We start from the raw sequence: 26,581 nt of genomic DNA, 5'->3' as shown, positions 1-26,581 counted from the left end.
GCTGTAAGAACATTGTTGCCCGAGGCGCGATCCGCCCCGCTCTGAGTTGCCAGGAGGCACTGCTCGCCCGGTGGCTGCCGGCCAGCCAGGCACACCGAGCCAGTGACATATCCCAGAGCAAATTCCAGCCCGGGATTCCAGAGCTGTGAGTTACATCTCCGCGCGCAGGACTGTCAGCACCTGGGCCCATGTTTTGGAGCTGCATGGCTCCTCGCCAGGGATGCATTGTGTTTCTGCTGCCTCGTCTTCTTCTTTTCTTCAGGACTGACTTTTATCTTCATGCGTGGCTCTTTACAGGAGGAAAACATGCTCGACCTCAACAGTTCCCGGGTGCATTTCACCTGCGATGGATGCAGTTGTGCCAGTATTCTACAAGGACAGTGCGGAGCATCGGGAAAAAAAGGGGATCCCTGTGCAGCGCTTTTCTTTGGAAGGTGGGCCAATGTGAGACTGCAGATCTCAAAACTGTCTCAACCGAAGGATGGGATTTTAAACTTCCATGGGTACATAGTTTTGGCTATTCAGAAGGGCACATTTCAGAATAGCAGGGTCTGAGGCAAATGTATCTGCAGTCTAACTTCATGAACTGCCTTTTCCATGATTGCACAGACCACAAGCTACGGGTAAGTGCATCTAAGTTCTCATTGCACTCACCAAGCCTTGTGCTTCAGTCCTACCTCTACAAAGCAATCACTCGACAGCAGTTACATGTGAGTCGCTTTCTTCTGGGCGTTTACAGAGCCAGTTAGGTCAGTTTAACTTTGGTGTTTCTGAAGTCAGGCTGGTTAAGATAAATAAAAGGTTTCCTGGCATTCTTCATCTTAGAATCTGTGGTCATTATGAAAAAGTTGGCAGCTGAGGTCGATTCTGTGCCTCTTTTCCCCAAGTGCACCGGTTGTCATTGTGTCAGAACTTCATGTTTGAATAACTTGGAATAATGGTGGCAGTGACTTTTCTAACACCTTCTGTAGCAGGGCAAGCAGGAACACAGTGAAGGAAAATAATAAATGTATTTAAATTATGCCTGTGCAGCCCAAGTCCTCTGTCCTACCATACTGAAAACATAAGGATCTCTGCTTTCTTAGCATTAACCTGAGTTGTGGAAAAATCATCCCCATTCTACGTCTGGGGAAATGAGGTATAGGAAGACTGGATGGCCTTGACAGAAATGGGGAGAAAATCAGAGGCTTCAGAGTTCCAATGGTCCCCTTCTCATGCTTCATGACTAGATCATTCTGCACAAGAAGTAAATGTATTTGTTCTTTAAAATATCCAGCTAACTTCTAGGTATTTTTAAATTATTAGGAGTATCTTGGGGAAAAAGTAGCTTACTTTCTAGGCAATATAGTTTGTTTCTCCAGACAACCCTGTGTATTGTAACTGGAATATTTATTTGGAAAGAAGGATAGGACTTTTGAAGATAGGAAACTTGTTCTACCTTCAGAGGCAAGGAAGTTTCAGGGAGTTTCCCTGCTCTTGCAATATGAAATACTTACACCTTTGGTAACTGGTTTAGACTGTGGATGATCTTTTTAGGTGGACCCAACCCCCATATACTCCCACAAATTCTCAAACTCTCACCAAATTTTGGAGAGACAAAAGATGGATTTTTTAAAAAGGGGGAGAGAAAAATCTGGAAGTTAAGAATTTTTCTAAAGTTATCTCCTAATATATGACAGTCTTATCTAGCAAATTTTAGATGTATCTTTGCATTCACTAGGAAATGGGGAGACATCGTTAATGCCCAGGAAATAGCTCTGGCGATGCTGGCAATGCTCTGGCAAATAGCTCTGGCAAACTATTCAAGAATCTGTAAAATTTCAGCTCCTTTAATTTTAAAGTTTTTATTCTTTTATTGTTTTCTGCAGTGTATTTTCTACCCGCTTTCACACACAATTTCATCTGAATGAGCTTCCGTTCCTTTTGCAAACTCCTTTATTCATTTACCATTTTGGCAACAGTACAGATTACATATCTAATCTCGTATGTTGCATGACTACTTGTAGGAGAATCAAGCCGAGTGACTCAACCTTCCTGTTTCCAGGAATGCCCTACCTTCCTCTTCCCCCGAGGGGGCCAATGAGCACCTACCGCCTGATATCACCTCACCTGGATTTGACCAATCAAAGGGGAGACTGAGTGCTCAGACAAGACACATTTTACACTGCCCTGCTCAATCCATGTAGACATAGCTGAACCTAGATAATAAATTCCACTCCTTTTTCCACCTTTACCTTATTTTTTTTTTCTGTTGGTGCCCTGAGCAAGGCAGCTCAATACCTGTTGGTAGCTGCTGCACCTCACCGGTGCCTTTGCCTGGTTTTCATTCCATTTCAATATATTGTATTGTTTGTGCCTCTAGGTTATTTCCAAGAGTGATACCGCACTGGGAATTGATCAAATGGAAAAATCCAGCTTCAAGGATGGGAAATTCAACAGGTTCCAGTCTGTAGAGGTTCTTTGCAACCTTGTCACTAGGGTGGTGGTACCATCCCATCCCTGGCTGGGCCATTCATGGCTGCTGCATCATAAATGGTGTAACAAATCCCATGGAGCTCAAGGCCACTGTAGGTATTCCTGTATTCTAACATCTTTGAGCTGCTTTCCTCTCCCTCCCTTGAGAGAGCAGGGGAATTTTGAACCCTGTCTGCAGGCCTCACCTCTCTTCAAAGAGCCAGAGAGGAGAAGACAGAGCGCAACAATCCTAGCAGGGTTAGAGTTATTAGACACCGAACACCTTGAAGTTTCACAATGGTACCCAGGTGCCTTGCTTGCTCCTTCCACTGCCAGTACTGTAGTGAGACAATACAGGATCACACTTATAGAGAAGGGACTGGCCATGTCACAAAGCTTTTTACTTGTTTGTAAAGCTACTACTAGCACAAAATGATGCATTGAGGCCCAGCTTATCTCTTTAACCAAGGATTCACGTAACAGGTTTCTCTAGAAACATGCTCCTATCCATGTAAAAATATGTGTTTTTCTCAGCTACTAGAACTTTTTCCAAAGTTGCTTACTGATCCCACTAGAAACAGCTGTTTTAAGACTAAGAAGCCATAATGAGTAGGTGGAAGAACTGTGAAGACTTCCCATCAAGTTGTTGCTCCCTGGCTGCCTCAGTCACTGATCATACCAGGCCCCATGGTGAAACGACAGACTTAGTGAACTTGAAGCTTCCAGTGGACCATAGAAGTCTCACACTGATTTCCAGGCAGCAATCAGACACGTCAAAGGGACTTTGATATATAATGAGAGCCTGCAACGTGTTCAAAACTGTCTGCGAGTGTGCGCATATAAGGGCTCTGCGGGGCTTTGTGTATGCCAAGGAAGAGGAGAGTTGTTCCAGTCAGCCGGCAAGTTTGATGTTAAGATAAATCTTTAAATCCAGGAATTACAATATTATATGTAACAGAAATGTATTCTATACATCCATACTATGTGCCCTAATTATATATAATGAGTGTGCTTAGATAATAGAATATTATTTAAATAATATGAGTTACCTTTTCATCTGTTGCCTGAAGGTAATATGGTTTCTAGAGACACTGTAGAAGTGGTGTGATTCCCTGGAAAATCTCGGACTGCTTTTGGGCTGCTCCACAGCAGCTGAATCCCTACAGATGTACGTGCCATGGCAGCTTTCTTCCTGCTCCTTGTTCCAAAGGGCTCTCCAAAGGATGGCTGCAGTTTTTCCCTCCAGTGCAAGCTTCCAGGGAATTTTTGTGTCTTGTCTCTTATGCCTGCAGGCAAGAACATGGTCTTTGCTTTATATGTGTGGCAGTCTATAGTCCCTCATGTCCTGTAGGAAGGACTCCAGTTAAGTGTTGATCTCTGAGACTTCCTCACGTATATGTGCAAATGACACAGAAGTGAGCTAAAGAGGTCAGTTTGTGGACAGAGAAAAGCTGGTACATTAGGGATGCAGGGATGCTGTTGTGATATCAGATGAAATCTCATCTCCAAAAAAATCCTCACGCAAAGCATTAGGGGTTGCATGTGCTGCTGCAGATGGGGTGTTTGGGCTAACAACACTCCGCTTGGGCTAATGATCAGGTTGCTGGTTGTACAGCGTCATTAGAGCTCCCAGCTCACTACTGTTGTAAGAGTGTGGATGTTGGGTGATGATGTCCTGGCCAATGTCCAGCTAGGTAATTGCACTCTGCTGCCCAGGCTCTTCTCAGAATGTCAATCAGATGCAGCATCCTTCACCATCTTAAACTGCGTTGTGCTCTGACCGCTAACATTTCGGTGTGGCTAATTTTACTTAGGCAGGGGGCTGGGGGAATATTTACTGAAGTCCCCCAAGTCTGACAGAAGGTCAGTTGTTAAGGCAATTTCCAACTGTAATTGAGAAAGAAGGCGAAAGAAAAATTAAATGTGAGGGTGTAAAAACAAAAGCAGGAAAACTGCTATTAACAGTTAGAATCAAAGCCTTCATACCCAGTGTTTTTATCTTGAACATCCTTCTGCTTGATGTTTCTTTTATACTATAACCCACAGAATCCTCTGAAAATATGAGTATCTTAGCCCTCCCAGTATGAGTAAGGCTTAAAAACATAGACAAGTCCACATCATCAGTTCAAAAGCCAAATACAAAGAGCCCCCTATTTCTTACTTCCTTAAAAATTGCATTCTAACCTAATCTCATAAGGGTGACCCATGACCTTTGAGTGCTTCAAATTAGTAAAATGGAGGGAGAGGTTCCAGGCAATGACATGGGAGCAGAGAATACATTTGTAAAGTTGACTTGTTTTCTTAAACTGAAAGGAGATAAAAATCTACATTAAAGAAATGCTAAGAAATGATCACATGCAATTCTGTAGGTGTGATGTTTAGTGATGAATAAAAATATAATTCGCAGAAAACATAGACTGGTAATTTATGTCTACTTTGATTTCAATGTATTTTATTCAGAGTATAGGGGAGGGTCATAAAAATATATTAAAAAAAGTTCCATCCCCATAATTAAAAGGCTTTGAAGAATAGCGTATGTTGCTACATTATGCAGAGAAAAGAAAAAAAAAAAAAGGAAAGACCTATTTTAACATACAATTATTTTACTACCAAAAGTAAAACAAAGAGCTGTTGTGGTATTAAAAAGACTTCTCAGAACATGAGTATATAGTTTTTCCTCAATGAGCTGGAGTACGTTTCCAAGCAAAGTTCCAGTGGAGTTTCCCTTTTCAAAAGCTGGCAATGCTTAACTGGATGTCACTGCTATCATATATAATATTTCTTGCTTGACATTATGAGCCTACCCCTTATCTTCGGGTGGATATTCAGGTACCAACTTGTTTTATAGCCCTTTGTGACAATGAAAGAACCGAAGAAGACGTACACAAACCAGGATCACTCCAGAAGCGCATCACACAAATTTATGTCTCCTTCCTCTATAAGAAGAACAGATGAAGTATGAGTCAGAGGCATATGAAAAAAAATTAAATAAAAGCCCCAACCCCAAGCCAGAATTGTATTAGAGCAGGTTTAGTGAGGCTCGGTGAGTCATTATAAACTCCTGAACTCACATGTGGTTTTTGGCTTTTTGAGCCCTTCCCCTTAAAAACTGTAGGCATTTCTTTTTCCTAATTTTTTGGTTGGTTGGTTGGTTGGTTTTGTACTTAGCAGCACTGAGGTCACCTAAATGCTTGAATTTAAGCTTTTATTAAGAGCTGATGATACCGGATCATGCCTGCATGGTTCACCTGAATTTGCCCCGTGCTTGCACCTGTAGACAGTTCTGGCAAGAGCAGAGCTGACATTTCTGTTAGTATATTGGCTTCAGTCTTTGGAAGCAGGGCAAGGTTTACTTAGAGATGAAAACTAACTCACCTTCCTACAGAGCACCAGTCCTCCTATCACCCTTCCTATCTCTTGCCAAATGAATGTTGAATTTGGCTTCTCCTTTGCATTTGAAATCTTTTTATTTGCATTGCTTGAGAGGCCCTGGGTTTTCCTCCTGAGATCCACCCATTTACGCAAGAGCACTGTTTTCAGGGACATATGTCTGATAATAATGGAGCTCTTCTGGACTTACGTAAGTACTACTCAGAAGTAAATTTGGCTAATAGCCTATCATTAGGATTAATTTTATTCTTTGAAATAGCTACTGTAATTTACTATTGACCAGTATGTCAGAGGTGGCCAAATAATTAACTGCTTGCAAAGAGAATTAATTGAACAACTAAAAACAGGACCAAAGGAGAAAGTAGCAAAGGCACAAACAATGTCTATCAGCGGCTCTCTCTTTCCACACTCTTTTAGTTCATATCTTTTAGGCTTCTTCATGAATACAAGACACAACTGTTACGTGAGTTCAGCAAACACTCCAGTCAATATGACCCCACTGATACCTAGAGGGAAGGTATCTGACACGATGGATACGAAAGTTCTTCAGTTTCCAAGAATATGCAGCTCAAGTCTCTTCATGGTGGCTGCCAGCATATTGAGAAGTGCTTCTACTAGGCAATACATCTTCTGCTTTCATAATGGGGTATCAAATGATGATTGGCTTGGAGCATACCTTTCTCCCTTATCTTTGCACGCAATACCTGGTTTGAGAGGATTGCTAGTCCATGCAGTACATAATATTGACTTCCTAATATTGTCTTGTTGGATAGTTGTGTGACAGAAGGAGTTACTCTCAGCTTTTCATCCAGACAGCTTGTGGAATTAATTGAGAATAGTATTTGTATAGTTGCTAGCTTTGATCTGCTCAGATAAATAGCACACTGTTACTTTTCCTGGAAATAAATGTGTCAGGAAATTTTAGAGAAAGGTAGAGGTTCAAAATAGCAAGAGTTCAAATAGCAAGATGAGAGGAGAAAGAGAAAATGGACATTGCTGCAGGAATAATAATAACTTTATTGTTCAAGTTTGGACAATGGGAACAGTTTGGGGACTTCAGGGGAGAAGGGCATACAGACTCGAGAACTGACAAATATCCTCTTTTTTATGTCTGCTGATTATGGACCTACAACTTTTAAGAAAGTTGAAAGCTCTTCAGGGTGTGATATAAGCAACAGATGAGATCAAAAACCTGGAAAGCAGATGAAGCCATCATGTATCTGTAAGTAAGTGTCCTTGGCTATTCTGAAGATAATTGCCTTTCATGATTCCTGTAGAGCTGAAATAGGTTCTGCTACATGTCACAAGAAGATTTGCTTTCTTAGAACATGCTAAACAAAAACTAGACATGTTTCATACATCTGCAGAATGCTAGCCAGGTGCTGTAATTAAATCTTTTTTCTGCATTACTGCCATTAGTCAAGGTCATCAGGATGCAAAAGAAACAACAAAATACCAAAGTTTTTCATTCATATGGAGATAAATCCACCTCTGTGCAAGGAAACAAGAAAAGGCCCAGCTCAATGAGTCCATCTTAAGACCTTCAGAATAAGCAACCTGGTCTAGTTGAAGATGTCCCTGCTCATTGCAGGGGGGTTGGACTAGGTGACCTTTAAAGGACCCTTCCAACCCAAATGATGATTCTATGGTTATAAAGCCTTTTGCTTTTGTATTCTGCAGCTTTCTGTTTGGGAGGACATTGAAAAGCTGCTCTGGGTAGTTTTCTTTAAGTCTGAAGTATTGAAATACTCACCACGAACGCTAAGTCAGGTATATGAGAACTCATTCTCTGTGTAGACATGAAAACCCATTATTAACAAAATCCAGTAATCAACGTAGAAATTAATGTACTGTGTTACACAGGCAGAAAAAATAACAAGTTCACCTATTTCTTTGACTCTTACAAGTGCAGCAGTTTAGATGCGTTTATGTGTTCATGCAGGACTGCATGTACTTGGAGCTAGAGTTGAGGGAAAAAAAAAAAATCACACAATTTAAAGATTTACAGTGTCACACATTGTGTTAAAATTATATGCCAGAAGTCTTTTATTCAGGAGACAGATTTTTCTTGCTTTCGTAGTTGCATGGTTCAGAAGGTAGAATTTACATTTTTGGAGAACAAAGGGCAGGGCTGATTAATGAATGGTTACTTGCATATTACTGAGATTGTTTCTTTTTTACAAATATGGAGACAGAGGAGACATTCTCCATGTTTACAAATATGTAGAATGGAGAGAGAAGACTGAAATAATTAAGACTGTATGTCAATGTACTGTTAGAATCTGTAAGCTAAATCTGTTCCTAGGTCAAATATGTTCAAATGTATAGATTTATAATAAGTATTAATTTGACTTCACAATTTACTGATTGAGTGTCTACTGCTTTGGCTCACCACAGAATGGCACTTGGGAACACCATGATGCCAAGTGACCAGGAGCCAGAAATTTCACTGTAACTTCTGATTAGTCTGTCTGAATGTAACAGTGCTCTCCTTGTAAATCCTTGATGGCGTCCACCTGCACCTACATTCTCCAAGAGCTCAAAATGTCAACACTTGCATCGGCTTCTCAGTTCCTCCAGAAAATGGAAGTGTTTAGGTGAGTGTGTGGCTGAACATAAGGAATATGAACAATCATGAAGTGGGAATCCAACCAGTTTCTAGATTCTGGAAGAACTGATATGTAATGCAAAGCCAGTCTATAAACTTAATCCAACTTCCTTGTTAAAATTCTCAGTCTAGTGGACAATCTACTCTATTCACTAAATCAACCGAATGAATTTAATTTATAAGCAAAAGAAATCAACTTAAAATTTTGGGCATCTTAAAAATGCTTTTATTAGATTATACAACCAGACATGTGAACAGAAACGTATGGAAAAAGGCAACTAAAAATTATATGCTCACCTAAACCATATACATTATGTAAAATGGTTGCGTGCCTAGTGTATTCGTTCTGGCTGGTACTGTGACTGGGATATCCAGTTATCGTGGAGTATTATTCCCACTCTTGGGCTGGTTGCTCCTGCTTCTTGTTGATGACAGGAAGTTCTTAAGGGTGCCGTTCCCTTGTAGGGCAGAGCTCATGCTGATCGTTGGTAGTGAGCAATAGTCTCACCCAGTGGCTGCTATTGTATCACAATATCCTTCCTAATTTAAGTACAGAAAGAAACAGACCACTGTTTGTAGTAACACTTGAAATGTTTGTTTTCTTTAGGCATGTTCCTACTAGTTGAAATGTTCTCTTTACTGCAACCAACTATGATGAGTTACTGCTCGTCATAGTCACCTCAGATTTCATCTACCAATTGCAGGCCTGCAAGAGACCACAACATATCTGCTGTTTGTTAGAGACGTCTTTGAGCCTAGACAATCTCATGGTCTTGTTTTCTCTCCTTTTTTGTGGGTGATTAGTGTTTCCAAATGCCTCTGGTCCTTAGAAGTCAATCAATAGGGTCTAAAACTTGACCTCTGAACTCTGAATCTCATAAGAAAAGATATATTCATGGGATCAGGGAGTCTTTGGATTTGATCCATCAGATGAGTTAGAGGTAGCTGAATTATGCTTCACAGCTCTGATGGAGGATGTGTAGTGCTCTTTCTTTATACTGTCTGCCATTTCATGGTACAGTACTAAATCACCAAACACACATACTGCTGGTATTGAAACAACAAATGCACAGGAAACAGCAAATGATGGGCACAATCTGAGCGGTGCATTGCAGTGCAGACCATTCAGGGGCCTCAGGGCCTCCAGACTGGAGGTATAAAAGAAATCTCCTTCGAAAATCATCATAGAAAAGCAATTACCACTGCTCCCCTTGTACCAAGTTGATTTATTGCACATTTGATATGCATCTGTCTGGCAACAAGCAGCACATATAAACAATGCTTTCCTTGCTTTTTCCAGAAACGAGCTTGCTCCACTAAGATTTGAGGAGACCTCCCACTGAGATGCCAGTATGCAGTGAAGTCTGTCTGATGAAGGCGTCATTACTGGTGAGCTGCCAGGTAAGATTCAGCTTGGAAAAGAGTTCAAAATATATCCTTTTTCACCCACAAGAAAATTCATGTACCTCTTTTGTGCTCAGCATCTCAAAATCTATGAGAAATGGATGGAGCAAGTGAAACAAGCTGGCAATCCCGGCCACCATTGTGTGCAGGCTTTTAAAATTCACATGCAGTGACTTTAATTTTCTGTACAATTCAAAAAGTTTTGTGTCTTCTACATCCACATTTAAATTACTCAAATCTGTATGTTGCACCAAAGAAATAAATTCCTTGGCCCCACTGTTGCTTTAGACTTCTGGACTACGCCGACAGCTGAGCAGGTCTGCAGTGTCCATCCTGCCTCAGAGACAAAACACCATGCTCCAAGGAAGCTCCCACAGATGGCGGAGAGCCCCTTTCATATGCCTTGTACCTGAAATTTACTTGTGCTTGCCACTGTAGGGAAGACATGAATTCAGGTTAAGTGCTGTTGGAATATCCCGCAGTTATCACAAAGGTGTACACATAAAAAATTCAGCCTTTGCCCAAAATTTTGTAAAAATCAGAGAGCAGTAATAATATAACAACAAGATCATGTGATGGTACCTGCTGCTAGACGTTTTGTTTAATGGCCACTCATATGGAGAGGTGGATCAAATGTGGAATGAAAGATTCAGACAGTCATGCCTAAGACTTCAGTTTAGTCAAAAGCCTACAATTATTCATTATTCATTCATTATATATCATCCTGTAATGAAGAAAGATGAAGTGCCTCAGGATACATGAGGGACGTGTTTGACTGCATGTAACGTACTCACCAAATCTTTGCAGCAGTTGGGAACACCTTGTTTGCTAGTAATAGGGCAGAAATCTGTTATGATAAGTAGTGCAGAGTTAGAGGAAAAGAGAAATTTGTTGCAGCTTGATTTTCTTTTGGGGAAATAAACTAAAAAGCAATGTGCGTGGCCTTGCCTGAACTTCATCTCTTTTCTCATCAAGTGTTGTCCTGGGTTTCTTGGAGGGCTTCAGGCATTTACCTAGGATTTTGGACATCTAGTAGTTTAAACAGAGCCTCAGGAAAACGGCACATGCATAGTATATTAATAAATTCTGGATGTACTAGTGTCATTTCACGTGCCATCTGCAGCCAGAGCCAAGTACGGTAGTTTTATTAGAGGAAACTTATTTATTAGAGAGCATTGACAAGCCTGCAGTGGCTTCATGAATCTGACACCAATGCTAATCTTACCTGTGCTACCTGCAATTTAGGCAGGTACCTTTCACCTGTGCTATTGTACAAGGTCCTATAGGACACAGATCGAGTTTCTGTTATTCCTGTGCTATTTCCATGAAAGACTTACACAAAACACATGAAATAACTCTGTGGCTTAAAAGTAGCATATTGTCCATAGAACCTGCTGATGTTGATACTGTCTGCAGAAAATTAAAAAGTTAAAGCTGAAGCTGACAAGTCAAAATCCAACATTACTCACCCTTTACTTGCTTAGTACTACTGCCAGAAAATTGCTGTTAGTATTTGCAGGAGAAGAGCCCATACCTCAGGCTATTTTGTGAATTTTACAGACAGAAATATCCCAAGAAACAATGTTTTCTGTCAGGGAACAGTTTGTTCTGTTTCAGTTGGTAGTTTTGTTGAGACCTGTGTTGAGATAATATATCCATGACAGGGAAAGCTATAATTACAATAACACAAGTTCTTTATATCTTGATTAAGCTATTCTGTCAACATAATTACTAATAACTGCATATTACCAATAAATCTGTAAGATTTCATTCAAGGACTGAATTTGGGTTTAAATTCCCTGCATCTGCCAGTAGGCTGAGCATCACAAAACTGTGGGTGTTTGGCGGGCATCGCTGGGTGTTAAACAGGAAAGCAGTCAGAGAAGGTGGCTAATCCCACTCTCTTCTGACTGCAGTTACGGCTGCGGTGTGGCCGGTGAAACCTTCCAGAGATCACACGCTTTTTTCCAAGCATTAACCTTTTCTAAGGCTTCCGTATTCCTAAGGGTAACTGAAAATCCTGACAATCATACCAGGAAGAAAAATTCACCGCTACCAATGATGCTTCGTATTTCTTCACTCCTTCTCCAGCTTTTTGCTTCTGGTAAATGTTGTATCCCTGCTGGCAGAGCTCCTGCCCAGCCCCTGGTTTTTTTTTCCTGCAGCGATTCCTATTTTTGCTTCCTCAGGTCTGAGGTGCCCGAGCAGGCCCAGGGAATGGCTAACACTCTCCTTCTCTGGGTAGTCTTCCACTGCCAGCATCACTCTTAGGAATGGTGTCCATCACGAATTCGGGTACGCCACAGGTCAGGCTGCTGTGGCACAGTCACTACATTGGGATGCTGCTCCATGAACACATGTGGGAGCTGGTCTCCGTCCTGGTTGGACCCAGAACTGGGGACAAAGCGGCACAATAGGCTGGGTTCTGTCTCAGTAATGATTAACTGGAATATCCCTGTCGATACCAAGCAGACTTTTAACTGAATTCAGGTAACAATAAAGGCGTTCTTACCTCTGGCTAGGAATGTTTTGCAACAGACTCTGCTGGGGGTTTACTGACCAGTAGGTGCCTATCAGCTCATGGGACAGCCCAGGCACTTTCTACTTTTGCCGCCATTAGTACTTAGTACAACTCACCCGCTCCTGAAAATAGTACCGGGGGAGATATATAAATAATTTCCTGTCCGTTTTTAATTTACTGCGTCAAGTTTTATCATGCCAAGACTTGGCCAAAGTAACCTTGCCTGAGCTAATTGAATGTAACGTCAATGAAAAGACTGTCAATTTTAGAAAAGCAGAATGCTATATTTCTGCTGTGGGACTGTATAATTTTTGACATTGTGATTATAAAGCAATTACTTTTGCACTGACGCAAGTTGTCATGCTGTACATCCCCAGATCAAAATCAGTCATCTCCCAATACGTCATCTCGGTGCCACTTACTTGAAGGTAATATTGTGAGACTGTGAACACGAGCAATCCAAACCAAAAGGACATAGATTACTAACTGATTTTGCTCCTCTTCTTTGAAACTTCGATATCTTTTTTTGGCTTCAATGTTCAGTTATATACCACAGCCCATGTGCTTGTGCCTTCCGCCTGGTTTACTTATGGGTGTCTCTGTTTTCCTGGGGGACTGAGTAGAAATTAGGCATAAACAGGAAAAATGAGTAGAATGGTGGTCAGGTGGAACATGCGCGGCACTTGAGCAGGGTTGGGGCATTAAAGAGGACTATAGAGCATCAGCAGGTTCTACAGCTAGGTTTCCTTGGCTTTCTGTGCTTCAATTTAGTATTTAGAATAGAAAGGATCTCTCTCAGACATTGTTAAAGTGCTCTTTAACTTGCCAGGATTGTTGTTTTTCACTTGGTAAATTGAGATAGTGATACGTTGATGCCAGTGAGGGATTTTTGATTTTCAGGAAAGCTAGTAAGTCAGGTCTGATACACCTAATTTGTATTTGCAGGCATATTGCTATGTAGAAATTCTTTTTTTTCAAGAAGGTCGGAGTGACAAAATGTCTGGATTAGAAAAGAAAAAATGAACTTGTTATAGTTCTGTTAAGATAGAATGTTTGGGCTAATAATTAAAAGGAAAGGTTATTTTGTAATCAATTAACCATGGTAGAATGATAAGAAAGCATTCTGGTGTAAGTTTGAAAAAAATCTTACATACTGTAATGTGTTAATTGACGCCATGATGTTATGTTATTAAAAATAATGTGTGAAATAGATTGAATGAAAGACATACTTGAAAGAGGGGTTCCCTGAAACTTTCCTGCAGCTCAGTATTTTGACTACAATGTCCACCCACCTCTGCTCGTTAGAGTAACAGCTGAGTTGGTTTCCAGTAGTAGAGAATCTGCCTCTCGACTTTGCTCCAACAATCCTGCGAGTACTTTCTGTAATCATTTTACTATGACTCATCAGCGATAAACACAATAAAAGCAGGGACTGAATTTCAATCTAGATATGTCAATCTGATCCAATAGTCAACATGCTACAGAGCATATAAATGACTCTTTGCACTACAAGAGTAATAAAAAATGGGAGAGGGTAAAGTGAAAAGTCACAGACTCTAGCAAATGTATCACCCTGAGATGTCTGCAAAACTTGATCTCTTTGATTCACGAAACAAAGAGAGCAAGAAGTACCTGGATTAAGGAGGAGAAGCTACCCTTCCCGAAAGATCTTTAGCACAGGATACAAGAAGAAGTTGCTAGAACCTGAATATAGACAAAGTATAAATTAATTTCCAGTAATGGTGCTGAGTAATTACTGGAACAACCTACCATGGGAAGCGTGGATGCTTCATCACCTCATGTTATCAGAGAGGACGAGGGTAGTGCCTCTCTGCAAAGTTGCATCAGCCTAAAGCACAATTTGAGGACGGAGCAGAGGAGCAATACAGGATGAAACTAACAAGCTGTAGTATTCGTAAGATCAGCTTAGACATTATAACCCTCAAAATTTTAACATATCACCTTATTGTTCCTCCTATTCAGGCAGGATATCTCAAATTTGGAGATTAAATTGTTTGCCCAGTCTCACCTAGCAAGTCCCTAGTAGCCCTAGAAAAGAATCCCTACCTACATAGTGCATTCAATACAGCTACAGCTTGAAGAAAGATGTAGTTGATGAATGTTAAAAGGATTCAAGCATCCCAGGACTTGTTTAAACTTATCAAGCCATACGTTATTCTTTTACTTCTTCACATGACGCCGCTCCACATATCACGTATCAGAAGTGTCATGAAAGTTATGAGCCTCTGATAAAAAATCGTGTAAAATGTCACTGTCTTCCTGCATCCTGTTTTTAGTAATGTTTTTAGTATAAGGAATGAGCTATATTATCCATATTACTATTTTGTTTATTTCTGTAATTCATGTCTGTCTAGGCCACTTCTTAGTCTTTTCTTAATGTTTTCATATTGTAAACCAAACCCATAGTCATATACTGTTGTTATTGAAAGTCTGGCTTCAGGGGAAGCAAAGCTGGCTCCTTCTGGTCGCCTAACGTTCTATGCAGCATATTACAGCACAAGAATATGGCTCTGCATACGGCCTCATCGTCAAGAAGTTTGTTATCTCTCCCAGCGCAGCTCCAACCGACTGTTTAGTGAATCACACGTCCCCTCAGGGTCTGACCCACAGGGAATGTAATTTTGGTAATGTTCTCAGACAGGAGACCTTTTGCTCAAGCTCCTAAGGCTCAGACTTCAGCTGCAGAAATCCCAAGTCTAATTGCAATGCAGTGCTCTTGATTTGATTAGTATTTCAAGAAGAGTAGGAATGGAAAAAAGATTTTCCCTGGAGTTTGTCCCAGTCCTTTGCAAACATTAGTGTAACTCTCCGATATTGATGAGTTTCTGGATTTTTCAATAAGAGAAAAAAACATTTAAGCTACCCTTTAAACTATTTAAGGTGTAAAAATAATTTATACTTGTTGCATTTTTAGTCCATTAGGAAACAGGAAAGAAATTCTAAGGTTTTTGCCATTGTGGCATAAAGCAGCTATGGCTGTGCTTCTGTAACTAAATTGTCAAAAAAAAAATCTAAATACGGCATGTGCACAAAAAGAAAGCCCTAAAGCAAGCAGGTGTGGTCTCAGTCTTGAAAATGGAGGCAGCCAACGGAACACAACCTATGAAATGGAGGCAGCAGATTAATAACAACATTTTTTTTTTTCTAGCAGTATTCTAGATTTTCTAACTGACTGCATTTGATGTGCTTGAAAGACTGCATTATCACACAGTCAGCTCCTGAAACGGTCAGTAAATTTTAGAACTGTGGCTCTACATACTCAGAAAATGAATTGTGAAATTAGGATTTTAAATATTTTGCAAAAACCTGTCATCTACTTTATGTGAGAGGATGTTTAGATGTCCTTTTCTGTTTAGGAATATTTCTCACAGGGAAACTTTTTATCTTTGGGATTCATTTTATGCAAATTTAGCCCCCTGGAAGCTAATTTTATAAATTTGAGCTAATAATCTAGGCAACTTTCACAGTCAGTGGAGAGAGATACTGGAGCGCACAGCATCCCTCCTGTCTTACCCCCCCCTGCCCAGTGCAGAGCGGGATAACTGCTTTCAGGAGGTGCCTTGCTTGTCCCTTTGACTATAGATAAAGCCTGCATAATCAGGTGACTAACCTTAAATGGCATAAAGCCTACCTATCTGAAGTATTTAGTATGGATTTTAACCCTTTCCACGCTACCGTCCCTCAGTGCACACCCAGATCCCAGTAGTGAAATGAATGAGGATGAAGGCAGCTGCGTTGCTGTGAAACGTGCTGCTGTGGAGCCGATATTGCTGAATGTGCTTCTTGGGCTCTTTGGATTTGGGCAAGCAGTGCCACACAAGAAAGGAGGAGCAGTGAGCAGGCACCTGCCCTCTCCCGCTGCACAAAGCAGGGGTGAGAATAAACCTCCAGCTTGAAACAAAAAACTCGATTCACATTTTTCCGGCTAGATATAAGCTTTTATTTTTCCAAGCAGGGAAAAAAAAAAAAATATTATCCCAAACCATTTTCCTGTTCCGGTTCATCAGGAGTTTCAGGAAACATTTGTGCTGGCAGAACAGAGGGATGCTGCTGCTGCTGCAAGGTAAAGGAGCGGACTGGAAATGCTGCCTGGGGACTGCTGAAGCCTGCACAGCTCTCTGGGGCTTAGCCAAATGCCGAATCCAGCCCTTCGACTTTGAGGACAAGTAGACATGCATCCCATGGCCATAGGTATGATCCAACTACAAAGATAGATCTTTTCTATGTCTTTTTCTTTCACTACCACAGCTCCTGTTGCACTTTCTGTGGTTTTGCCTCTGTCATTCAGCCATACCATTTGATTTTTATCTTTTCACCAGCTTTCATGTTTTACACGCCAAGTGTTTTCTTTGGATTAGCCAGTGCGCTACTCCTTTCAAGCTATTTAATAGGAAGGATCAGCATCTTGGCACATTTAATTGTTGTCTTAAGCCTGAAAATGATATTGTTATTAAGAAAGAGATCCTGCAATGCAGCCTGTTTGCAGGGTTTCCTACCTGAAGGCTTGCTGATCTTATTTTCCTACTCTTTCTACTGGGCTCTCTTTTGCTATACAATGTCTGAGTTTGGAGTACCGGGGAGCCTTCCCAGGCACATGGATGAAGGGTAGCCCAAATCAAGCAAGGTGAAACCTCTGCCTCTGCCTGATAAGACCCCGCAGTGCTGCAGATATGTCGAGTCCCATCCAAAACCACTGCCCTACCACCAGTGTCCTGCAGGTCCCAGATCCACCGCACTATACGCTGCTGATACACAGAGAAACAGAATCAGTCCCCCCCCAAAAAAGACTTTTCCCCATAGATTATGTTGTAGGCACTGCACTAAGAATTTTGGGCTCCAAAAAAGCAGTGCAATAGTTTAAAAAAGAAACAATTTAAAAAATAAAAAAAAAAAGATGCTGAGGGTAAGGTTTGTTGCCCTTCACATGTTTAAACCTTTGTTTCCAGTTTTCAGATTTTTCTCTAGGCTCATGAGGCTTTTTATTTTAAACGAAAGCCTACAGTCACAGCCATTAATTTCACCCACATCCCTACACATAAGCAATGGAGAGAGCTAGTGGGCGCTGAGGGGTGACAGCAGGGAGATGCAGGTGACCAAAGTGACGTGTGGGGCAGCCCAGAAGAAACACGAGGTGTACGGACCTAAGTGGAATTCAGGCCGTTTGTATACTGAGCCTCCTGACCCTAGGAGAAGCTGACATTTTAAATCAAACACTGTGATTCATGGTAAACACACGAGGCCAAGCAACGGCTAGTGAGGAGAACAAATCTTTCTGTATTTCATTTGACTCCTAATCTCAAAAGTAAGTTTAATAAGTGCAGGTTCTCACCAGGTTAAGTACATCAAAGACTGGGAGAGCAGCAATACTGTGATACTAGGGTCATAGAAGTAGCTTTCCCAGCGCTGTGTGGTTCTGGGAGTGCACAATGTAGATATCACCTTATCACACAATAACTCAGATTCCTGTCGGGTTTCTGAGCAGTGCTCTTCGGCAGTGTTTGCTGTGGGCCTGGGGCCCATTTATCTTGAACAAGTTGTGACAGAGGTTCGCTTCATCAGATTGAAAGCATATTTTCAAAACCCAGCATGTTTCAAACTATGTAAGAAACATTTCTTCTATGTAGTGGAAAAAAAAACCACATAGGTTTTTTTTTTTTCCCTTTTATTTAGTTTTCTGTGAATTTGGGACTTTGCCTTGATCTAGGAGTTTTTTGGTTTGTAAATTTTCAGCAGAGCAATAAGATTTGGAATTTTACATGTCTGGTAGAGCAGGTCTGCATGGCATGTCAAATGTGTGATCATGGATAATGATGATGATGATGATATGATTCTATGATTCTACAATAAAAATGCTTCTCCTTGCTTGTTGGAAATTAGCTCAATCACGTTCCGCTATGCGTGTAATCCGAGCAGCACGGGCTTGAATCCGTGTTAGTGGGCCAGATGTACACCTATAGTGCATCTTTCCTAATAAATAAAGTGGGCCAACTTTAATGCTCCCTCCTTAAGGGCCAGCAGCAGGACACAGAAGATGACACCAAGCTCTGTGGACTCTGGGAGTGGTGTTGGGAAAAGGGGCTGAGGCGTACCCAGAGTGTGTGATAGCCACAGTACCTGCGCTGACTCTTCTCCCTTTGCAACAAGTGCTAACGAGGGGAAAAGCAAATGAGCGCCCTGCACCTTCCCTCCAGTACAGCCACCTGCACATCCACAAAATTTGCAGCCCCTCTTGGCAGCAGAACGACCAGCCAGAATGAAACCAGGCAATGGCAAGTTCAGTAATTTCCCTAATGTTAATTGTGTTTATTGCCAAGTTTCCCTGTAAAGGTGTGTCACTTTTACACACCTTGAAAATAAAGACTTTTTGCTGGGACACTGTTCATGCCAACCGCCTGTGTTACAAAGCTGTCCTTTACTCCAGCAGCGTCACCTGTATTAAGAGCGCACCTCAGCTTTCAAAAACACAGATTTGCTTCTTAACATTTTACTACGTCACTACTGATAAGAACCGTGATCTTTCTTAACTAATATGTCTGAGAACAACATACATATCTGCATGACTGTGTTCGAGATAAAGACAGGATGTTTCACTTCCAGCCACCTACGAAGACGATGACTTCTCTGTACAAGATGGAGAGTGAGGTAGGAAGAATACAGCCCAAGGAGAACAGGCGCTGTGACCTTTCTCTGCTTTCCTGGGTCGGTATACGTGGAGTTTCATACATTGAATTAATTTCTGAGTTATTTTTAGGAAGAGGCTTATTTTCGTGTTCGGTCTGAGGTTAAGTAGAATGTGAAACTGAATTAACAACATTTGCCATCAGCAATTTTATTACAGCTCTCGATTTTACAGCCAACGTTTTATATTACAAAAGAAGAGGTACAAAAGCGAGCATGAAGACATATCCTTGACATATAGTCAGAAATAACCTATTTGAAATTATTGGCGTGTGTCTGCTAGGTACTTACAGAACAAAGTGCAAATAAAAACACGTTTCACTTAATGTAAACATTATGGGTGAGGTCCTGGGGTTGGTCCAGCTACGCTCAGTGCAGGCCTCTGCGTTACAGAGCAAAGGTTCATCTGGAGATGCTTGAAATTACACCAGCTTGTGTAGTTCCATAAGGATGCTTCGTACTCCGGGTAGTCACTACTAAAACCTACAGCATTGTAACCTTCTGCCTGTGGGGCCATGGAAACCTTGGTCTGCCTAATGAATTGGCACTTGCTGATAACGCTGGCACTGCAACACCTAGGAGTATATCTGCGGCAAAACCAGCTCTGCTCTCCTGGTGTCAGTGGCACTGCACAAAGGCAACTGCAGCGGAGGCCACAAGCGGCCTCAGATCTTTATTTTGTTATAAACACTGCACTTGAATATGCATATGAGACTGGCAAAATGGAAATCAAAGGAAATCAGTGAAACCTGCTGCTTCTGTGTACTACGGCATGTCCATGCTTGTGAATTACAAACGTGTAAAGGCATCACCTTTCACCTCAGAAATGGAGGTCAAGAGAGACTCCTTACTGTGGCAACCTTTTGACGTTTGTCTCTATTCCAGTGAATGGCCAAGTTGTGGCCTGAGGGACCTTTTATGAAAGTTGGAAGGCTTACACTTATTTCTATATTAAGAATTAAATGTAATCTGAACTGCAGTGGTGTTTCCAGTAGGATTTTAATGGGGGTGTGTGAGTCCGTCTTGCTATTCTACCTCCCCAGCTACACACTTGACACGTCCATACAGATGCTGGCAACCCTCTGAGCGGTTCCTGGTCTTTTCTTGGCTCAGCTCAGCCATTTCCCCACCAGCCACTAACTGTGAAGCCCATTAAAAGGTAACACCTGCTCTGCCTCTTCCATCTCTTGCTTTACCTGCTCAGAGGTGCCACAGTCCTGGGAGAAACATGATTTATACCATGTGCCACTCTGCAATGTTCCCCTCTGGGGGATGCCACACTGGGATGCAAGAAGAGCGTAGCACGCTCTGCTCATTCCCCATCCAGCCTTCCAGCGGGGAGGAAGCTGAGCCCTGATCCAAGCAAGCTCTGCCTCCGCTGCAAAGTTCCTTTCTTCTCGGTGCAGGCCCAGGGAATCCCTGCCCTGACCCTCTGGACACAAGGGGAGCTGTACAGGAGGGACACCAGGGCAAAGCGTCTGCCTTCAACCACTGAACATGCTCCCGGGTCCCTCTGGAATAGTATGTTTGAAGGTGTGTGTGTGTACAGTTCTCACACCTAAAACACCATCTCCTGCTCCTTGGCTGCTAGTGTCACAGCAAGGGTTTCTGGTTATGGACTCTGTACACACCATGCGACTATTTGTCACTCTAAGCTACGTAGCCACATCTTTTCCAGCTTTACACGCAAGTAATGAAAGTCTTCAATAGTGCGGAGCACTGCGTTTCATGGAGTTGCCGTGGTGTTGGTGCAGGGCCTGCAGTCCACGTGGTCAGGGTTATGCACACACTGAAGGAGCTGAACTGGTCTGTGATAAGGCACAAAACCAAACAAATATTCAGTAATGGCTTTGCAAGTACAACGGAATAAAACTCCACAGTTACTAAATGCAACGTGAAAGTCAAAGTGCATGTTACACCTGTGCTTATCAAGTGGATGTCTTTTCTTAGGATTTTTTTTTTACTATCTTCCTGCAGAAAGATAACTTTGATGTTTATAGGGGTTCATGACAAGAGCAGGTGAGTATGAAATAAAGTAGGATGTGAACTCACAGCATGTCAGCTACGCTGTGATAACAATACTAATTGTGAAAAAGACGTAAGATCTCTTGCACTGGCTACAGAGCTGCTGCCGTGCTGGAGCTCACCCTCTTGCCCACCCGGGGGCAACCCCTCCTGCTGCAACGTAAAGCTGTTGCTAACGATGTCAGATATGATCAGATTTTTTGCTAGAAGTACACCCAGTGAATGAAATTTTTCATTTACTTCTGGAAGACACTACTGACCCTGACAAAAGCAAGAGGAAATGCTCAGCGTCAATTGTTACATGGCACGAAAAGCCAGATGCTCAGCTGGTAGGGACCCACACAGTTCTGTCTGCAAGGACTTCAGGGGGGTGGAGCTCACTTATACGGCCTATCCTGAAGAGTTTTACTGCACATGGAAATTGCTTATTTTATTATTGCTCTGTATATACAATAGTAAAATTAACTGTCCGTGTTGCTCTACGCAGTTGATGTGTTAGTTGAGCTCTGACAGAAGGCCCTACTTGGCATCTATCTTAAGAAGCGAGTTGTGAGCCACAGCAACGAGCGTGTCAGCAACCCTTTGTGATGCCTTACAGGTTTCTCCTTGTGCTGAGCCACGAGGGATTTAAGCTACTACGTATTCCCCCTTCCTCTCCGGCCCCTTAGCTTATTTCACCATAGGCTGAAACAGTTTGTACTTACTTTCAGGTCCTGGCAGTATTGGTTAAAGGCTGCAGTTGCCCAAAGAGAAAGCAAGTACATGAGCATCACCCTTTGACAGATTTATGCACCACACCAGTGTTAATTTTTTCATAACGTGCAGAATACCCATTAATCATTTTTAGCAATATCTAAACAGGAATATATTGCTCTGCCTTCAAGATTAAAATCCTAGCAACAGATAAGGCACTTGTCTCCTTTGCAATCCAGCCTTTCCTTATTTAAAACTAATGTCACAAACTCAGTAGTTTATAGAAATGTTTACTTTGGAAATGCTCTTAACCCAGTATGAGTCCTTAACTCTGAAAAGCTGTTCCTGACAGATAAACTATGAGTAATACTGAACTCTTGTTGCTTTTTTAATGTCACTAAGGAACACTTTTGCTCTGTGTGAAAGTGTCTGAACCCACACAGAGGGATAGTGGGTCTCAGGCTCTTGTTATCTCCTCAGCAGGCAGATAGAGATTTCAGGCAAGTTGGAACTTGGGCTCTTCTGTTTCCCGGACTCTTGTTTTTATCTCCTGACAATGGGGAATTATAGTAATTCACAATACTTACCATGTCTCCTGCCTCACTCTCTGACAAAGCAGCTGCACAGAAAGTAAGTTCAAACTATAGTGAAGGAAGTAAGGACCATCCTTGCCATACTGTGTTATCTGCGTGCAGCAGGGAGGGGAGCTGCCTATTGACTGTGATTATTGTAGGTAAAATCCATCAGATGAAAATCTGCTGAGAGAGGCTGGATTCCTCCTTCCCTGAAGGCAACTGAACACGTGCAATGGAGGTGACCTCCTGGAAGGCCGGGCAGAGAGCAAGCCCCAGAGCCAGCCAACACGAGGTCTGCAGCACAAGTGGAAGCCCCTGAGAAGCACACAGCCACATCGAAGGGATGTGGTGGCAGTAAGAAGGGAATCTGCTCTAGTCTGCTCTAAACCAGGAAACCCATATTAAATCAAGAGGGAGATGTGATATTAGTTTTATGTTAGCAAGTTGACACCAACAGAAGCAGGTAATTACCTGTAATTGTCTTCACAGGTGATTGTAAAGTTTCGCTCCTCTAAAATGCTTTTTAACCTCTTTATGGAATGGCCTGAGCAGGATTCACTGGAAAGAAAAGTCTTTTGTTACTTGTGTTCCTTGTGTGTAGAAGCAGCTCAGCTAAATTCCTCACTATGTCACTTTGCCTTATTTCAGGTAAGATCTTTTAAAAGCTTGTTTGCTCATGTGCCATAAAGTCCATTGGGTTTGTGGAGTTTTGGCTACCGTTGGGCCTCTGCTGGTAGAAACTGTGTGATGTTCAACTGTGTATCTTGCACAAGAACTCTGCAGGAAAGTATCCGTGGGAATTAACTCAGTTCCATTCTATGTGCTCTAGAACTGCTCCAGAGCCACTGGTGGTCTCCATCCACAGGAGCACTATATAAGGCTCATTAAAATCTGTGGAAGGACAAAGTGATCAAGTCCTCTGTGTGATGAGAAAGGGCCAACCACGAAAACCAGCAGCTAAGTCCCAGGTAGGACAAATGATAGGAAGCAGGTAGAAAACACGGGAGGAAGCAGGACGTGAGCATCTCCTACCTGTTTGACTCAGTCTGTGGCTGCTGCTACTCTGGTTTGACAAGGGGCTGTTTCAACTGCTTTTCTGTTGGTAGGAGCCCTAACTTGTACATTTCTTTTCCATCCAGCCAATAGTTTAATGAAGCGTGTAGCAATGTCATACCTTTGAGATCTTTATCTCTATGCTTAATTTGCCTGAAATAGCCCAAGGGGCCCCAAAGCTATAGTGAGCGGACTGACAAATCTCAGAGACACAAACAGAGACACTGCAAAAGACTTGTTACTTCGGGATAAAAATCATCTCCTGGTTCAGAGTATGGGACACACATTAGGGCAAATCCGGTTCCCAACATATGGCATTAGTGGGAAGCAGAGCCAGCTCTTCCTTGTTCAGAAGACTTACCAGATGTTATCAGTGATTCAACATGGGGTACAAATCAGAAGATAAAAGGAACACACATTAGGAAGTAGAATATAAAAAGGAAACTGCTGTGAACTTGGCACAGGAGAAGGATGTGTCAGGAGGGCTGGCAGGGCACCAGGTTGTGGAAGCTGTTGTGGAGGAACACGATGGCTTTTCTGATGTTGGGAAATCATGGAAGAAAGGATCCCCTGATCTGGGGCAATATTTGCCATGTTTGGGGAGGAACTTATGTACAGATTGCCCAATGTCCTTTTCTTCAGCAAACTTCTATGTTATGGTCCATAAGAATTTGTCTGACATGCTGACCACAGGGTAGATGTGTGCCTGTGAGCTGTCTCTGTGTAGCAAAGAGACATTTCTGGGTGTCAGGGCTAGAGGAGGGGTTGGAACACTGGAGCTGGCACTGTGTCAGACAGAGAGGCTGTCTGAGCAAGGGTCTCTGCTGGTTCCACGCTCACTCCTGAGTTGCACTGCATCATCACAGCCTCCTTCCTGACCCAGAACTCTGTGCTTGAAATGTCATAGGTTTGCAAAAGAATCTGATTGGGACGGAAAAGGTCACTCAGAAAGGCTGAGGCCTTCTATTGCCGTGGAAAAGCATATTTTCCAGCTCTTCACCCTTGCACACATAGCCTGCTCTGTGACTTCAGTGCTGCACCCATGATAAGGGCTTGTAGAGCTCAGTGGGGTTGGGAGGAGTTTAAAGGTCATGCGACCCCTTGAAAGCAAGGAAAATGTCATTGAGTCTTAGCTATAACTATTGAGCAGTACCTACAAAAAATACCAAAGGAAACAACAGTAAAAATGTTATTCTTTCCAATAAAGTAAGCAGCTAGCAGAGTGAACATAGAGCAAGTTTAACACAGTGTCATTGTTAGACAGTCACTCGTCAAAACTGAGCTGTGCCCTCTGCCTTCTACACACCACTCATCGTTTCGTACCAGTGTGACTTACCTTTGAGGTCCCCCGATGTCATGCATAAGCCAAATGCGTACTGCAGAGACTTTATCTGGATTTAGGTTAAAGATCTCAATACTTCCAAAAATGCTGTAGGGATGGGACATGAAAAAGCAAAACATTCTTAATTTTCTATGTAAGATGTACAGAGTATGTTCCCAAATACTAGTACTTATTAGTGCTGTTACTGTTCTCTGTGAAAGAACGCTATCTTGCCAATGGATTCTCACAGACTATTTAATTACCTTGCAGTAAAAGATTTTCTCCCCATTCTTATTTCACTTTCACAAGAACTTTTGAAACTGTCTGCAGACTGGAACAAGATGAAATTTTTCCATATTTAGTGCTTTTTCTCCTGTTTGGTTTATTGGCTACTGGTTTGGTTTTGTACAAGGGAAATGAACGTAGCTGTCCTCCCGACCAGCATATTCTTCATCTTTCAATATTATTCAAGACTGCACTTCCAACCAGGTAACCCAAGGAAGCACAGTCTGGAGGGGGGAAAATCCATCTCGTCAGCTCCATCAACAATTAGAAATGTGTCATTCATGTATGGTGCATAAATAAACTGTAATAATAAAGTTACTTTGTGCAGTCATAGCACACTGGATACCCCACCCACACACCCTCAGAAGGATTTCAATTACAGTCACAGTATAGAAGGAGTTAAGTGAATGTTAAGTGAATCATCTCTTCAACAGCCAATGGTTTAGATTTCTATGAGTTTACCAAAATCCATTCTGCGCTGGGATGCGCTGGCAGAGACATGTTCACCAGCATGCAGGCCCCACAGAAACATGGGTGGTAGCGTGCTGAGTAAATACCTGCTGCTTCTGAAAGCTCCAGCTTCTATCGATCCGTTGAGCATCACTTGAACCACACCACATGCTGCTTCTGCAAACTGAACAAAACAAACGGGTGTTACGCTCCCACACTACATGCAGTGCCACGTCGGACTCAGGGCTAGTAGAAATTACTGTAACTTCTTCGATGTCATCAGAACTGACTTATACAAGTAGAGGAGCTGGCCAATATCTTAACAAAAGGTGTCAGTACAAAAAAAAAAAAAAAGCCTCTAAAGGCTGTGGCAAAACTGTCACCAAGCTGCATTAGTCAGCTATAAACTGGCAGTCTGAGGTTGACGGGATTGGTGTAGCAACTCTGCTGTCACTGCTGTTTTCACTTTTCATAGCAACTTCCCAGAGCCCCAGCAGCTGCAGCTCCCTGATGGGGCTCTTCCCTCCCTCAGTAACTGGGAATAACCCTCAGACTGCTTTAACTCAGGTGGGGGAGGACGAGCCAGAACAGAGGTACCCCAAATTTAAGGACACGCAAACCATTGTGTATTCGTTACCTTGTGACTCACCCTCTGTGTTCTTTTGCGGCTTGGGATTTTTCAGTGGTTTTAGTAAAACTCATCACTGAGTTTTGTTTGATTTGATTTTTAAATTGCTGGACCATGTAACCACTGCTCTTTTATTCTTTAAAACTCACGTCCAAATATTTAAAGACTGCTAAGGTCACAACATAAAGTACCCACTCTAGTTATATAATCCATTGGTAAGACAAAGAATTTTTGAAAAGCTTACCACAAGTGACTGTACTTAACAGATCTTCCAAGTCCTCTTACCTCTAAAAAATGTGGCTCAAACTCAGCTCTAGAGAGCTTTGAAGTTGCAGGACGGTTTCATTATGTGCAACTTTCTAATGCAATAAGTAAGAGTTTTAGTAGATTTTAAATTTGTCAGGACTAGAAAGCCTGCAGGTGAGCCACCCTGACTCTATACGGTGGTTTATTCCCCCCAGTCTCTGGAACTGAG

At 42.1% G+C, this 26,581-nt stretch overlaps 1 protein-coding gene and 1 long non-coding RNA gene across 2 annotated transcripts in view; one reads left to right on the top strand and one right to left on the bottom strand.

Moving 5' to 3' along the window:
• The first annotated feature begins 8,247 nt into the window (after nucleotides 1-8,247).
• On the top strand, nucleotides 8,248-16,544 carry LOC141743460 (uncharacterized). Its single transcript, XR_012587066.1, has 4 exons — nucleotides 8,248-8,441; nucleotides 9,753-9,853; nucleotides 15,547-15,624; nucleotides 16,406-16,544. It is a non-coding gene; the product is annotated as an uncharacterized LOC141743460 (long non-coding RNA).
• A 250-nt stretch (nucleotides 16,545-16,794) lies between these two features.
• The window catches only part of CD38 (CD38 molecule), a 28,496-nt gene continuing 18,709 nt past the window's right edge, over nucleotides 16,795-26,581 (bottom strand). Inside the window, exons 5-8 of the mRNA XM_074587629.1 lie at nucleotides 25,586-25,662; nucleotides 24,759-24,851; nucleotides 22,841-22,927; nucleotides 16,795-20,884 (exon numbers count right to left, since the gene is read on the bottom strand). Of these exons, the coding sequence (XP_074443730.1) occupies nucleotides 20,803-20,884; nucleotides 22,841-22,927; nucleotides 24,759-24,851; nucleotides 25,586-25,662 (339 nt within the window). The 3' untranslated portion in view covers nucleotides 16,795-20,802. The remainder of the gene's footprint in view (nucleotides 20,885-22,840; nucleotides 22,928-24,758; nucleotides 24,852-25,585; nucleotides 25,663-26,581) is intronic.

Source organism: Larus michahellis, chromosome 5, assembly GCF_964199755.1.
Source record: "Larus michahellis chromosome 5, bLarMic1.1, whole genome shotgun sequence".
Lineage (NCBI taxonomy): Eukaryota > Metazoa > Chordata > Aves > Charadriiformes > Laridae > Larus > Larus michahellis.
This window is presented reverse-complemented; position numbering and strand designations above follow the sequence as displayed.